We start from the raw sequence: 15,412 nt of genomic DNA on the forward strand, positions 1-15,412 counted from the left end.
ACTTTTCATTATTCATCTTTCTATTTAGGCCTCTCTTATTCGTATTCCAGTCTCTCATTCAAATAAATGCATGGTTGCTAGGGTAATTTGGACCCTAGCAACTGGATTGCTGAAACTGCAAACTGGAGAGCTGCTGAATAAAAAGCTAAATAACTCAAAAACCACAAATAATAGTAAAATGAAAACCAATTGCAAATTGTCTCAGAATAACACTCTCTACATCAGTGGTCCCCAACCTTTTTGGCCCGGGGACAGGTGTAGAGGCAAATTTTTTTGCAAGGACCGGGGGGGGGTCAGGGGGGTCGGGAGGGGGGGTCTGGAGGGTCGGCGTCCAATTCTAGCGTTAATTGGTCACTAGGCTCGGCGACCCAATTCAAGACTGTCCACGGGCCGGTTCTGGACCTTGGCCCGGCGTTTGGGGACCCCTGCTCTACATCATACTAAAAGGTAACTCAAAGGTGAACAACCCCTTTAAAGCCCTATAAAATAAAATGACCCCCAGGTTATTTCTGGACTTACTTGGCCAGCAGGTTCATGAGATAGTCCGGGGTGGAAGGATCTGGGCGCAGTGGCGGTCCCATCACATATGCTGCCGCGTGACTCCATTCATGGTGCCAGTAATTAGTTCCGTCAGTCCCAAGGCTGGCGGCTATAGGCTCCCCAAATACCACTTTGCCTGGAAAAAGTATTCATTCATCATTAAAGATTGATCACTGCTTCCCTCATCTTTATAATATACCTTGTCCATTCCTTTCTGCACTGCAGGTTCTGACTACATTCATCAAGATGAATTTCATGCTTCTTCGCAGGTCTCTTAATGAGATGGAGTCAGAACCAGCAGTGAGTGCATAACCAGTAGGGAAGGTGTTAATGTTTACCCATATTATTATGGCATTGTATATTCTGAATGTTGGGCCGAGAGATGAAGCAGCTTTTTCAATACACAGTATATATGTTTTAGAGGCACTTGCATGGGCGCTGCTCCCAGTCCTGCTGCCAAGAGGTGATGAGATTTATAATTTACTTGGCTCTGCTGAAAATGTGTTAATGGGCTGACAAACTGAGAATCAATCCATTACTTTATTAAGGATTTAAATGGAGTAGATGTGGTTCATTGTTAATTCTATTATATCCTTTCTCTAATAAAATGCTTTGTGGGGGGATCTCAAGTGCTCCCGAAACCCCTTCTGCCAGTGAGGGGGCCCATAATAAAACACTTTGTTCAGCAATTAATCAGGGATCAGTCTGCCACAAGATAGACTAGAGAATAACAGCAACTGGTAGCAATGGGCAAATATCTACATCTTACATCGTATACACACTCCATGGTATGGGGACATGTGCCAAAAATGGCCAATTGTGGGCATGACAGGGGGCTGCATTATGTACACATTGAGAATATCCATTTTTTTGGATAAAATATTACGTGCATTATTGCACTTTTTTTTATTTCCTTCCCCAAGGCATCTGGGCTCCACCACAGAACCATCTATGTGCTTAAAAGTGGGCCCTTGTAACCAAGTCTTTTAATTCTAACCTTAAAAGGGTTTATAGTCTGGCAGTTACAGGCCTGTACGTCTGACACATGAAGTGGGCAAGTTGTTTAAAGGAAAAGAGAATATGCCTTGGAGCATACCATTATATGTTGGAACCAGCACGTGGCAGGGCTTCCTGTTAGTGGGTCTTCATGGGCAGAAAAGGTAAATGTTCCCGTTTACAAAGCACTGTTACGACCCCCATCTAGAATATGTAGTGAAGTTTTGGTCTCTAGTGCTGAAAATGGACTAACTGAATTCCAAAGAAGAGTAACTAAGATGATAATAGGTATGAAAGGTCTCAGTTATGAGCAAAGGTCAGCCAAGTTGAGGTTGTTTACAGTGCAGAAAAGATGCTTAAAACTATAGTTTTCTTAAATTATCCATTTTGTATAAACCTGAATATTTTAACAATGCCGGGAGTTGTTTCCTTTGCCTGGCTAACCATTCTTATCTCAATGAGTCTGCTCATAAATCCAGGCTCACCATCATAAAGTCATGAAGCAGTTGGGTTTAGGTCTCTAGTAGGCTGGGTTTTGGAAGGGTGGGGGTGTGTGTCAAGTCGTACAAGGGTGTGGTTACCATTATTGGGGCACGCCCTAAATTATAATTCAAATACAGGATGGTTTTGGAATAACATAAGGCATTGTTGAGATTGACACTGATGGGCATGCTAAACTTCTCTGCTGCCACTGGGGCTTATTACCTTCTCTCCGCGCATTAGAAATGACCTTGGCGGAAGATTTGCTCATCACGTGCACCACATACAGAGGGCAGTTGACAGAGTTAGCGATGGTGACTGCTCTTTGGGTGGCTTCTGCCTCTACTTCTTCTGGTCGGCAAAGCTCGTGTCCCTCAGGCCCCGTGATGCCCAAGGAGAGTATTTTCTTGGCACCCTGGCAAAGGATCATGTTCATTAGCAAGTTCTAAAGTGGAATGTAGACACGTGCAGGAAGCAATTCGACTGACTGTAATGGAACAAAACCTGTGACACTCGATCCCAACATTATCTACTGACCTTATGATGAATTTGAGTCCTTCAAGTCATTGTTTAATGTCTATCATCAGGGCTGGAACTAGGAGTAGGCAAAAGAGGCAGTTGCCTAGGGCGCAATAATAGGGGGACACTGGACAGCTACCTCTAAAACTGTCTTCTGCCTACCCCTAGTCCACAGCTCTCAGTCTTACTTTTTCCCCCTTGACACCCTCCCCTCTTTTGTCTCCCTCCCTCCCCTTCATTGCTGTCCCCTCCCTCCATCACTCAACCCTCCCTCCCCATCCCTCTCTTCACTCTCTGTCACTTACACATGCGAGGCTGGGGGGCGGGGCTTTCTGGCCGGGTTGACTAGGGTGCCCGGCTGGCCTTGCCCGGCCCTGTCTATCATTGTTGACTGTGAGAGAATAGAGAGCTGCATCCAGGGACTTATTTACATAGCGGGCGACCCTACACCTGCTGTCATTTATTGCCTCCGTACCCTCTCCTTTATTCACACAAATTTTCAGAGAAATTCGGATTGGCGCATAGGAAGTTTAAAAAACTATCATATCTCCTGCGCACCCCCAGTGTTTCTGAACCAATGTGGTTGAGCATGTCTCCCCCTAAAATCCTGCTGCCCTAGGCCGGGGCCTTGGTGGCCTCTCCACAAACCCAGGCCTGGCTGCATCTTAATTGTACGATGAAGAAATTAAAGGGGAACAACTCCTGCCTGTGCTTTTATTTTCTGGATAAGTGCAGCCCCCTCTACAATCATAAACCCTGACCCCGATTTCTGGTTTAGCATTGAGAGTGGATGCAGTTGGGGCCTAGGGTCCTTAGCAGTGCTGTAATTAGATATTACTGGGCCCCACAGCAAAAAAAATTTCAGGCCCCTAAAATGCCTAGAGGTTGACCTGTTTTACCAGTATTTTTTTAAATTGTATATGAATTAGGGCCTCATGGGGCCCCTATACCTCCTGCCCCTCCTCCTGTAGCCACAGGGTCTGCTTCCTCTGTAGTTACACCCCATGTCCTCGGCACTGATATAGTCAGTTAAAGATCTAGGTGGGGTTTAGATCCCTGTTAAGAAAGAAAATGTATTTCTCCTTTAGCATTTGGGAATGAAGTACTAGGATTTTTTTCACCAGGCATGGATTCGTGGCAAAATTCCGTACGTTTTTTCGCGAAACTGCGTCAAAAATCAGCGGCAAAATTTTTGCTGCAACAAAAAAAGAAGCCCTTGTGCTACACTCACATTTTGTACCAGTCTTTTATAACTCCCAGCCAAGCTGGCACTGTAAGGGAGGAGTGTGAAGATGTGAAAGCAAAGGGGAAATGAGGACAAAGTGATGAGAGGAGGCAGAATACAAATGTATTAGCTGAACATTTCTCAGAAAGCAGAGCAACTCAGCTCTTTGTCCTGATATGATTTCTGTGTATATTTATTATGTGATTTGTCTTCCCCGTTTAGAATTTTATATATATTGTACTTTTATGTACTGTACAGCGCTGCGGCTCCTTAACGGAAAACTAAACCCCCTTGTAAATAAAAAACCCCTAACCCCTACCCTCCATTGTCCCCCCTATCTGCTCCTCCCCCGCACAGGTGTTAACACAAGTAAATGCCCCTAAACTGGAAATTACCCCTCGTTGCAAAGTTAGTGCAGTGGAGCTCACAGGTGCAATTTTCCGGCACTTTGGTAATCTTTGTGTCTTTTTCTGCCTCTTCGGTAATTTTCGTCACTTTCGGCACATGCACAGTTGTAACGAACCAGAAAACTGCTCCAACTGCGCATGTGCCAATACATCGCTTACTTGCTGATGGCCCCCGTGAGCTCAGCTGCAACGAGGGGTAATTACCGGCTTAGGGGCATTTACTTGCGTTAAAGGAGAACTAAAGCCTCACTAAAGAAGTAGGTAGAAATTTTGTACATTATGTTTTGTGCTTCTGTACCAGCCCAAGGCAACCACATCCCTTCAGCAGTAAAGATCTGTGTCTCCAAAGATGCCCCAGTAGCTCCCCATCTTCTTTTCTGCTGATTCACTGCACATGCTCTGGGCTGCTGTCACTTACTGAGCTTAGGGACCCACTCACAATATACAGTACACATAGAATAGAAATGTCACAATATAAGGCTGATTAGTAATTAATACAGATAATTACTACATGGCAGCACAGAAACCAGTGCAATTAGCATCAGAATTTAATAATCAGCAAACCTGTAGCATCAGCTTATATTACAGGGGAAGCTCATTTTCTGCTGGATAATTAGTGACGACCCCTAAGCTTAGCTTCTCAACAGCTGCTCAGAGCCCACATGCGACCAAAATAAGGTAAGTGAATGTCTTGTCGCATGGTGTCGCAGTGTTGACCTGACGTGACACGACTGTCAGATGCAGACGCTGCATCTGCACCCGACAGTCGTGTCGCGTAGGATCAACGCTGTAACAACATACGACAAGACATTCACTTACCTTATTTTTGTCGCATGCAACTTGTTGGATCGCGCTGAAAACATCCATATAGTCCTACCCTAATGTAGAGAGTGATATTCGGAGACAATTTGCCATTGGTTTTCATTTTTTATTCTTTGTGGTTTTTTGAGTTATTTAGCTTTTTATTGAGCAGCTCTCCAGTTTGCAAGTTCAGCAATCTGGTTGCTAGGGCCCAAATTACCCTAGCAACCATTCATTGATTTGAATAAGAGACTGGGATATGAATAGGAGAGACAGGGCTGGAACTAGGGGTAGGCAGAGTAGGAGGGGCACCAGGCACGCACCTTCTCTGCCTCTGCTATCTCTTAGTCCGGTCCCTGCTCTGGCTGACGTGTGCGTATCTTTGTTTTGCACATGCGCACTCGTTTTTTCGCCCATGCGCACTTGTATTTTTCCGCGCATGCGCACTCGCGTATTGGGCGCTTTGCCGGGCCAGGCTGCCTAGGGCGCCTGCTCGCTTTGGCCCGGCACTGAGGAGAGAGGCCTGAATAGAAAGACGAGTAATACAAAGTAGCAATAACAATGCATTTGGTGCCTTATAGAGCATTTGTTTTTTTTAGATGGGGTCAGTGACCCCCATTTGAAAGCGGGAAAGAGTCAGAAGAAAATAATTCAAAAACTATAAAATAAATAAATAAATAATGAAGACTAATTGAAAAGTTGCTTAGAATTAGTCATTCTATAACATATAAATGTTAACATAAAGATGAACCGCCCCATAAAGCTCAATGAATGGCTCTGATTGGGCGATAATAATTAAGCTCCCACGACAGATAAAACAAAAAAAGAATGATAAATCATTCTGAAAGTAACCACTAGATGGCAGCCTTTTCCCAGTGCTTGCAGCATATGCCGCCTTACAGTGAGTGAGCTCTGAAACGGGAACATACTGCACCTCTGCAATGAGATCTCCATTTTCCGCGTGTACTTGGGCGACTGCCCCGATATCCTTACAGCAGGAAAAGGCCTGATAGAGCTCGGAATCATTAACCATGTACAGGTCTTTGTAAGCCATGAACATTTTAAAGGAATTGACACCTTTATCTCTCACAAGGATTCCCATTTCTTCCTTGACCTGTAAACAGATTAATAATACTTACTGTAACTGATACTGTATATAACAGTAGGGTGATGTTAAAGGGCATGTAAAGTCTAAAATAGAATAAGGCTAGAAATGCTGTATTTTGTATACTAAATATAAACATGAACTTACTGCACCACAAGCCTAATCAAACAAATAATTTATGCTTTCAAAGTTGGCTACAGGGGGTCACCATCTTGTAACTTTGTTATACATCTTTGCAAGACTAAGACTGTGCACATGCTCAGTGTGGTCTGGGCTGCTTAGGGATCATCATAAACAAAGCTGCTTGAGTTCTGCATGGCTGGGAAGTAAGGCGGGGGCTCCCCCTGCTGTTCATAAGTATGATTGTTTCCCTGCTCAGCAGTTAGGGACCATCTGACAATTCCTATCCACAGCAGTAAATGAAGGGAGAATTTCACTGCATACAGTCAGGTTTCTTATAAAAACTGTACACATTTTTTAATTAAAGTATATTGGAGATAGGTTTCTTTTTCATTAAAGAAAGTAAAAATGAGATTTTATTTTTTGCCTTTACATACCCTTTAAACCAATCTTTTGTAAGATACAGTTTCGTCATTGAGAGGCCATTACCTTATCACTCCACCAGGTAACAGCCACGTGCAGGGAATAGTCACAGCAAACCTTGGCATCTGCCCAGCTCCTCCATGTCTCATAGGCTTCAATTAGCGACTCTCCTTTCTTGGGTATGGCGAAATCTAGAATCATGGTTGTGCCCCCGGCCACAGCCGCCTGGAATCACAAAAGGAAAAAGGAGATAATTCACAAATCCAGTGCAGAAAATATCAGGGGTAAAGGGAATGAGAGTTTGTTCCAGCAGTAGCAGCAGTAACACACGCGGCCTTGAGTTATTGTCATTACACGGCATCTCCTTCTACGGACCATATTTCTATCCTTAGTCTACAATTGTGCAACCCTATGCAAGATGATTACAAACTCCCATCACACTCGTTCTGCATCTTGCTCTTGCCACAAATTGGGGCCTACAATGTCTCCGGGGTCAGGGGCAGATGTTTCGGCTGGACCCCTCAACTCAAGCTCTGAACTGCAGCCTCATTATAAAAATGGAATACGCTCTGGTTAAATGTGAAACAATGTACTATTAATATGATAATGCTCAAAGCTGGGTATTAAGTGCTTTTCAGGTGGTATTTAACCCCGGCCACAATAGTGAAACTTGCCCCAACAGCTCCCAGTAACTGTCCTGAACTAGGCACAATGGGACAATATGGTGGACCTGCCCCCAGGCAATTCGATTCTGGACTCGAGAAATGGATACTTTCATGGGGAAAAAACTCTTTTTCAAAATGCATCAGTTAAAGGGGATGTAAAGGCAAAAAAAAATAAAATCCCATTTTTACTTTCTTTAATACCTAGTTCATGACTGGGGGCAGCTGGGAAACCGATAATATGTCTAGCCCCATGTCAGATTTCAAAATTGAATATAAAAATATCTGTTTGCCCTTTTGAGAATTCGATTTCAGTGCAGAATTCTGCTGGAGTTGCACTATTAACTGAAACATGTTTTCCCATGACAGTATTCCTTTAAGAACCCTCCCCCTGTGCAAAACATGATGGCAGCAAAAACAGGAATCCAATTAATAAAAAAAACCTAATGAAAACCAGCCTAACAAACAATAGTGAAAGTAAATAAAATGAAATCGCTTGAGTAAAGGAGAAGTTGAACTGGCTATACTTATGCTATTTTGTTGCAACTACTCACACATACATGGGGATGCACTGATTCCAGGATTCCATTTGGTACTCGGCCAGAATTTTACCTTTTTCAGCAGGATTTGGATTTGCGCGAATTCATGTGCCTGGCCGAACTGAATCTGAAAACTTATTAAAGTCACACGACTTTTCATCACGCAAACAAGGAAGTAACAAAATTTGAACCGTTTTCTTTCACTCTTCCTACCCCTAATTTACACATGCAAACTAGGATTCCCTAAATGTAAATTAAGGTTCGGATTCAGTTTGGTATTTGGCCGAATCGCACAATAGTGTATTTGGTGCATCTCTAGCCTGTGGTGCATAAAGGGGACAGTGAGTAATTAACAACCCAGGCTGGAATCATCAATTCAATAACTACTAACATTTGTGTGTGTGTGTGTTAATTGTAATATAAAAGCATGCAGATACTTTGGTTTATTGTACAGTGTACCATCTAAATGCTCCCTTCTCCTGTATATCCCATTAAACATGATTTGCTAAAGCAGTTTTTCAGTTCATATCAAGACAAATATGCTGATCTCAGGGGGAAATCTGCAGATACAGTATTATTCAATAACGTTTCGATTCAGGACAGAAAGACAAAATCGCATTTGTTTGCACAGATTTCCCTATCAACAATGTCACCTGTAGAACCCAAACTGCTACGTCTGCCCTAAATAAACATCGGAGTGGCCAAGTTCCTCAGTAACACCTGGGGGCCCATTTATTTAGCTCGAGTGAAGGAATAGAATAAAAAAAAACTTCGAATTTCGAATGATTTTTTTGGCTACTTCAACCATCAAATTGGCTACTTCGACCTTCGACTACGACTTCGACTCAAACGATTCGAACTAAAAATCGTTTGACTATTCGACCATTCGATAGTCCAAGTACTGTCTCTTTAAAAAAACCTTCAACCTCCTACTTTGCCACCTAAAACCTACCGAGGTGCAATGTTAGCCTATGGGGAAGGTCCCCATAGGCTTTCTAGCAATTTTTAAGACGATGAAAATTGTTCGATCGATGGATTAAAATCCTTTGCAGTAAATCGTCCGACTTCGATATTCGAAGTCGAAGGATTTACATTCGGCAGTCGAATTTCGAGGGGTTAATTAACCCTCGATATTCGACCCTATGTAAATCTGCCCCCTGATATCGCATTTTGTGCGTGGGCACCTGGAACATGATCCAGATTATAAACATTCACATCTGTGGTGTTTATACAAATAGCCTGCAGGTGTCACTGTGCACATGATTTATACCGTGTATACATAGTACTATCGATGCTGCTTAAGAGTGATAGAGTTGGAAGTTACTGTTGTGTAATGCCTGCATAAGCCTGCTAATAAAGCACTGTATTACTCTACTCATCCTCGGCTACCAAAACATAACCAATTGGCGACGAGGATGGGATTATCAGTTACACAGTCTCTTTCATAATCTTGGTCAGTTTCTGGATCTTGGCTATTGTGGACATGTCAAAGTATTTGTCTCCCACGTTGACAATCATTCTTCCGATGCATACTGTTTAATTGTTGTTGTTTATTACATCTGCCCAAATTCTTTCCTACTATAGGGGGAATATGTGGTGTTTATACAAATGGCCTGCAGGTGTCACTGTGCACATGATTTATACTGTGTATACATAGTATTATCGATACTGCTTAAAAGTGATAGAGTTGGACGTTACTGTTGTGTAATGCCTGCATGAGCCTGCTAATAAAGCACTGTTATACTCTATTAATCCTCGGCTACCAAAACATAACAACATCTATGTAGATATAACTATGGTTTGTGTTCATATTGATCACTATGATCCTATAACTATGGTACCACGAATCTTAGTGAAGCAGGTGCAATGTCTCCACACCACTTCACCCAAAAATAACATTTGCTGCTACACTCAAGATAAATTAGGAGGGGTTATTGTTGTGGCTCATTTATTACAGGTATGGGATCTTTAGTTCAAGATTCCCAGGACCTGGGTTTTCTTGAAAAGATACTTTATAGATACTAAAAACATTTAAAAAGGAAATAATCCCAGTAGGATCGTTTTGTCGCCAAAAATGGAGTCACGAAGAATTGGGGTTTACTCTGGTCCTCTGGATAATGGCTACTCAACGGAAACTTAGAACCAAAGGGTAGGAGATGATTCTTATATTATTACATTGACAATGATAGAACAATAGCGTTTAGAAGAAGTTGGTCAGTATTTACCTTTGTACCTTGGGAGAAATCATCGGCAGACTGGGATCCCATGAATGGGAACTGGAAGTGAGTGTGGGTATCAATGCCACCTGCAAGGCGCAGTTTATCAACGACATTTATCACTTTGATGCCTTCAAGCTTGGTCAGGAACAAATCCATTCCAATGTCTCTCACCAAGCCATCTTCAATGTACACGTCAGCTACAAAGGAGTGGTCCTCATTCACTACTCTCCCACCTTGAATTAATATCTGGCTGGGGGAAGCCATTGGTTCAGCTGAATTAAATGAAGTCTTGATAGAGTTCAGATGATTCTCAGAGCTCCAGGAGTAGGAATACGGTTTGCCATCTCTTAAACCACTTTCTAATTGTAAGAGTTTGGGAGTTGCTATAGGAAAATCAATAGCATGCAAGCCCTTCATGAGGGACGATCTGACAAACATTAGCAGTACTCCTCCTCCTCTTTAGCTTCATGGGCTGGTAAGAAATCCAACTTTGTAAAGTATTGTTCATCTTTTCTTGATAACAAATAAAAAAGGAATGTTGTTGGGGATGCCTCCGTGCCAGAAAACTTTATTACATTCCTCTGGAAGAGCGGTTATATGGCTGCCGCCATGCCAAATATTTTGTTTTTAATGTTTTTTATGAAGATGTAGAATATAATGAAGATATAGATTTTTTATTCAGTTAAATATTTGAATACAACAGTGTTATAGAGTTGGTTCCTCTGGCAGGCTCATAACATAATTCTGTTAGGGCTAGGGCACAAACAGGTTGCTAAAAACAAAATGATGCCTCCTGTACTTGATTGACTCCCATTCACTTGAATAGGAAAAGCCATGGGGTTACCCATCATTTTCTGTGCGTGTGTGACCTCTTTATGTGATGGGTCATGCTTATCAACCTCATGGCACCAAACTGATCATCCAAATTGGAGAAGAGCCAGCTTGATTCATGTGTGAGGTCATTGGTTGGTCTTGAATTGCCACGGCCTGCACTACCTACAACCATGCATTGCCCACGGTGTCATTAACCTTTCCATGTGAGTAGGACCAATAATGTCCATCAAGCAACACAATTGACTCCGATTTCACAGATAAGCATGCGCATGGATAACTTGTGGTAAAATATACATCACACAGTCAGATAAGAAGCTGGATTGTTTTCTGTAGATGAACATACAACACAGTGCCTCTGAACGCCACTCAATTCTGGGAGTTCAATGACCTGGAATCCATGTTTGCACGTGAATGAAGCATTGACCTCACCCACGCTTCCCATCATTCAACATCAGTGCATGACTATGTATGACTGCACTAAAGAACCTCTGTAGTTCTAGGTGATAATATTTTTCATGATCCTAGATATAAGAAGTCTAGCTGAAGGGAGTACATGAAATGTTATTTGTTTTAAATTTTGTGGATACTCCTGCAGTCCAAAGTTAAGCAAGGCTAAAGCTGGTGTAAATTGAACTAATATCCCTGTAATTTGTTGGAGCATTTCAGATACTTCTTTCCAGAATGGAATTATTCTGGAGCATGCCCATCATATATGAAGCATTGTTCCTTCTACTTTATTACATCTCCAGCACTTTGCAGATTCCAACGGAAACGTTCAATGTAATATTTGAGATACGTAGTACCATATGTAAAGAATTTTTCTTTGGTTTTCAATATGATTTGTGCATTGGCTGTGTCTTTCTACTGTACATTAAATTATGGGATTGAAAGACAAGTATAGATTTATTCTATGCACTAATATTAGTACCTTTCAGGCAGGAACCTGAGCACCGCACTAGGCTTCTTGTCCTCCCATCACACCCAGCCGCCTTAAAAACCAATGGATTTTCTCACTCTATTGTTATGTCGAGGGTGACTCTATAAGTCAAATTGAAATGTCTGAGAGACACTACAGGTGAACAGTAAGGATATTTCTCTGTACGGGCTTTGAGGAAACCTAGATATGGACTAAAGGTGACACCCTCCAGACTGCTAGGTCACACGGATTTCAGACTTCTTGAAAAAGCATTATAACACAATAGGAGACCTGTTGGAATTGATAAGGAGCTAGTGGGAAGTCCTCAGAGAGACAATGACTGCACAGGCAAAGCTATTGGTGCAACCTAAGCCACTGACACCATCATAGATGCCTGGAGAAATAAATCAGTGTTTCCTTTTGACAAACCCATAAGGCAAATAAAAAGATGAAGGTTCAGTGGCCTTTTCAAAGTGCCAAAAGTCTACATCTCCAAACCCAGTCTAAACAAAGCAAATTTGTTAGCAGAGATGGTGCAACACAATTGCTTGCCTGTGTCCCAAATGATAAATGGTATGAGAGACATTTGCATTGCCGGAATGCAGTTTCCCTTTAATAGCTTCCACATGTGACTCTTCATTGTGTGGCGTCTGGAAACATTGCTATGGGAATGCTGAGCTCACAGCCTTTCTGTTTTCGTGAACCAACACTCCCAGCATCTTCAGTCAACCGTGGCCAACAAGAACCATTTAATGTATAAATCAAAGTATTTAAAAGGATTTCCTGTAAGGTTGTGCAGGATGATAATATCATATATATGCCTGGCTAGAAAAGTGCTTCATTCTACAAAACCATAATGCATTAAGATAAAAATACATATAAAATCTGCAGTGGAGGAAGCCACAATGATGTGATTCCAGTAGAGCAGTAGCTTCAAGTTGAGGCATCCAGGTATGGAGAGCATGTATAGGAATTATCCTGATATAATTATCCCCAAAATGGAAAACTGGAAGGACACATCAAACACTATACTAGTGCATCATGCACAGGACAAGGTACAATGGACAGGTCGGCTGCAAGCCTATAAGCGCAATAAAACTGTGATGGAAAACTGTTCATTTGATGGGATGGTTTATACCCTGGTATTTTTCCATGAAAGGATGTATTACTAGGAGGCATTATAATGACATGTGATAGTAACACTCTATAATGAGAGAAGGCATTCCCTAGGAAGTTGGCTGATAAAAGGTTCCAGAAAGACCTCTCAGATCACAGGAGCTGTTTGTCAGTAACATAATGGTGTTGTGCCAAGGCAATTAATTTATAAGGGAGACAAAAATATGGCAACACTGTTGGTGGTAGTACAGTGGATGAGGATGAAAACCTGTGGTTATTGTATATATTGAGACAGGGCCCTCAAGCTTCTTAAGGTGGTCGTACACAGGGCGACAGACCAAGTCAGTAGCTTATTGGCCCGTGTGTGGGGCCCTCCGACTGGCTTTCCCCCTATTGATATCTTGCTGAAAGTCGAGCAGATGTCGATTGGGTAGGGTTAAAAATACCATTGGATCCATTGGATCGCGGTCGCATCTGTTCATTGATTGCCTGCATTATGATCCGATCAGATCAGCCTGATATTGCCCACCTCAATGTTGGCACATCGGGGAAAAGATCCACTCGTTTAGTCAAATAAGCGGATCTCTACACATATGGCCACCTTAACTCTAACCTTAGAACATTATCTGTTATGTATTGGGGTTTTTGTATTGTGTTGGGTAGCTGATGGGGGTTTTGTTCAACATAACAACAGTGATATGATATTTAGCCAATTTGAGTAGCTTGGCAACCACAGCTGAGGTTCAGTCTGCCACAGGACAAAGGACTCTACAGTAGGACCTATTGTTTTTTCAGTTTGGTCTGCTGATATAACTGTATGAGTTGTTTGTATACATTGATCCCTTATGTGGATGGCGTCTAAATATAGCTTAACTATGCAGTTTTGGGGTAAATGGTAATTAGAACCCTTGAAGAGGTTTCCAAACTTGCAGGCAGTGACATCACAGTGCTATGTCACCACTCTTGGAGCAATCCAGTTGGTTGGCAGGGAACTGTGATCGTTTCAGACTCCTGTTCCCATACATTCTTCAGGCAAGACATTTGTTTACTTCTAGATCCCACTAGAAGACACTATCTGTTGTGTTCCAGGATACTAGTCTCTTGCTCACACCATTACCACAGTAGGCGTTCTATCTGTAACCTTGACCTTCTCAAGTGAAACAGGACAGCAGAGCAAGCTAATCATGTATAACTAACCATTCCCTTGCATAGTGGAAGTATATTGCTTCTCACACTTGCTAAAGTAGGGATTGTTGAGCCAAAGTCAACGATTCCCTTGAGATTTCATGCGATGAAGATCATGAAGATTAAGTCAAACATTCATAACTTTAGCTTGTGATAATGAATGCAATGTTGGCATCCAAGAAATTGAGTGCAATCCTACTATAATCAAACTGTGCCCCTCCAGGACCCCCCAATGGGTCCCTGTTAGGCCCGTTAAGCCTCCAAGTTGAAACTGGGGCTGCTGTCATTACACACTTTAATTGTGTTTCCCCAGAATCATTACCTTTTGACACTTTGCTAATGATTGTATTTACTGTTGCCCTATGTAGAGATATGGAATACAATAAGGACAGTACCTGGGTTCCAGTGAAGAAGTCATCAACAGCTTGGGTGCCCATGAAAATAAATTGCATGTGTGTATGGGTGTCGATCCCACCTGGGATTACCAGTTTGCCGGTCGCATCGATCACTTTCAGATCGGCGCAGTGATCCGGCTGCAGATTCTTTCCGATGTCCTTGACCAACCCATTCTCTATGTAGACGTCCAACAGAACCGAGCAATCAGAATTAACGATCTTACCTCCTTTGATCAAAATGCACGATGAAGCCATTGAGATGCAAACTCCTTAGGTGCTTTATTATTTTAAGTATTTAAAACGTTCAGGCACATGGGAAGAAGAAATCCAGTTGGAGTTGCTTTTTGCCCTTGGAGTAATGCAGGTTTGTGTGCATCAGCTCAGGGAAAGATTATACTCTGTGTTATATGGTGTTACATAGCAAAGTGTCATTTAAGGGGGTGAGTTGTGCAGCCCCTCCCCTGCATACTACTCTCTGACCAGAGCTATGTATCATTAACCACCCAGCCAAAAATCCTCTTGCTCCTCTTGTGACTGTATGCGACGCAGAACTTTGACAAACATACACAAATTAACTTTCCCTTTGTAACTCCTTGTGAAATGAGGAAAAGAAAATAAAGCATTAATGAACTCTGGGAGGACTGGGAAAGATTCACCCGAGAAGCAGGAGCTGACGCTAAATATAGTAATATATAAACAGGCACTGATTAAGGATCAGTAATGATGGCAAGGCAAAGGTATGCAGGCAACGAGACTCGGAAAATGTTACACTCCAGCTCCCTGACACTGAAAGGGCATGTAAAGTCTAAAATAGAATAAGTCTAGAAATGCTGTATTTTATATACTAAACAAAAACATGAACTTACTGCACCACAAGCCTAATCAAACAAATAATTTATGCTTTCAAAGTTGGCTACAGGGGGTCACCAT

General features: G+C 42.2%; 1 protein-coding gene across 1 annotated transcript in view; it reads right to left on the reverse strand.

Moving 5' to 3' along the window:
- dpys.S (dihydropyrimidinase S homeolog) overlaps window positions 1–15,101 on the reverse strand; it is a 33,817-nt gene extending 18,716 nt beyond the window's left edge. Inside the window, exons 1-5 of the mRNA XM_041567995.1 lie at window positions 14,483–15,101; window positions 6,683–6,841; window positions 5,903–6,082; window positions 2,242–2,431; window positions 520–676 (exon numbers count right to left, since the gene is read on the reverse strand). Coding sequence (XP_041423929.1) covers window positions 520–676; window positions 2,242–2,431; window positions 5,903–6,082; window positions 6,683–6,841; window positions 14,483–14,737 — 941 coding nt within the window. The 5' untranslated portion in view covers window positions 14,738–15,101. The remainder of the gene's footprint in view (window positions 1–519; window positions 677–2,241; window positions 2,432–5,902; window positions 6,083–6,682; window positions 6,842–14,482) is intronic.
- Window positions 15,102–15,412: the final 311 nt, after the last annotated feature.

Source organism: Xenopus laevis, chromosome 6S, assembly GCF_017654675.1.
Source record: "Xenopus laevis strain J_2021 chromosome 6S, Xenopus_laevis_v10.1, whole genome shotgun sequence".
Taxonomy (NCBI): Eukaryota; Metazoa; Chordata; class Amphibia; order Anura; family Pipidae; genus Xenopus; species Xenopus laevis.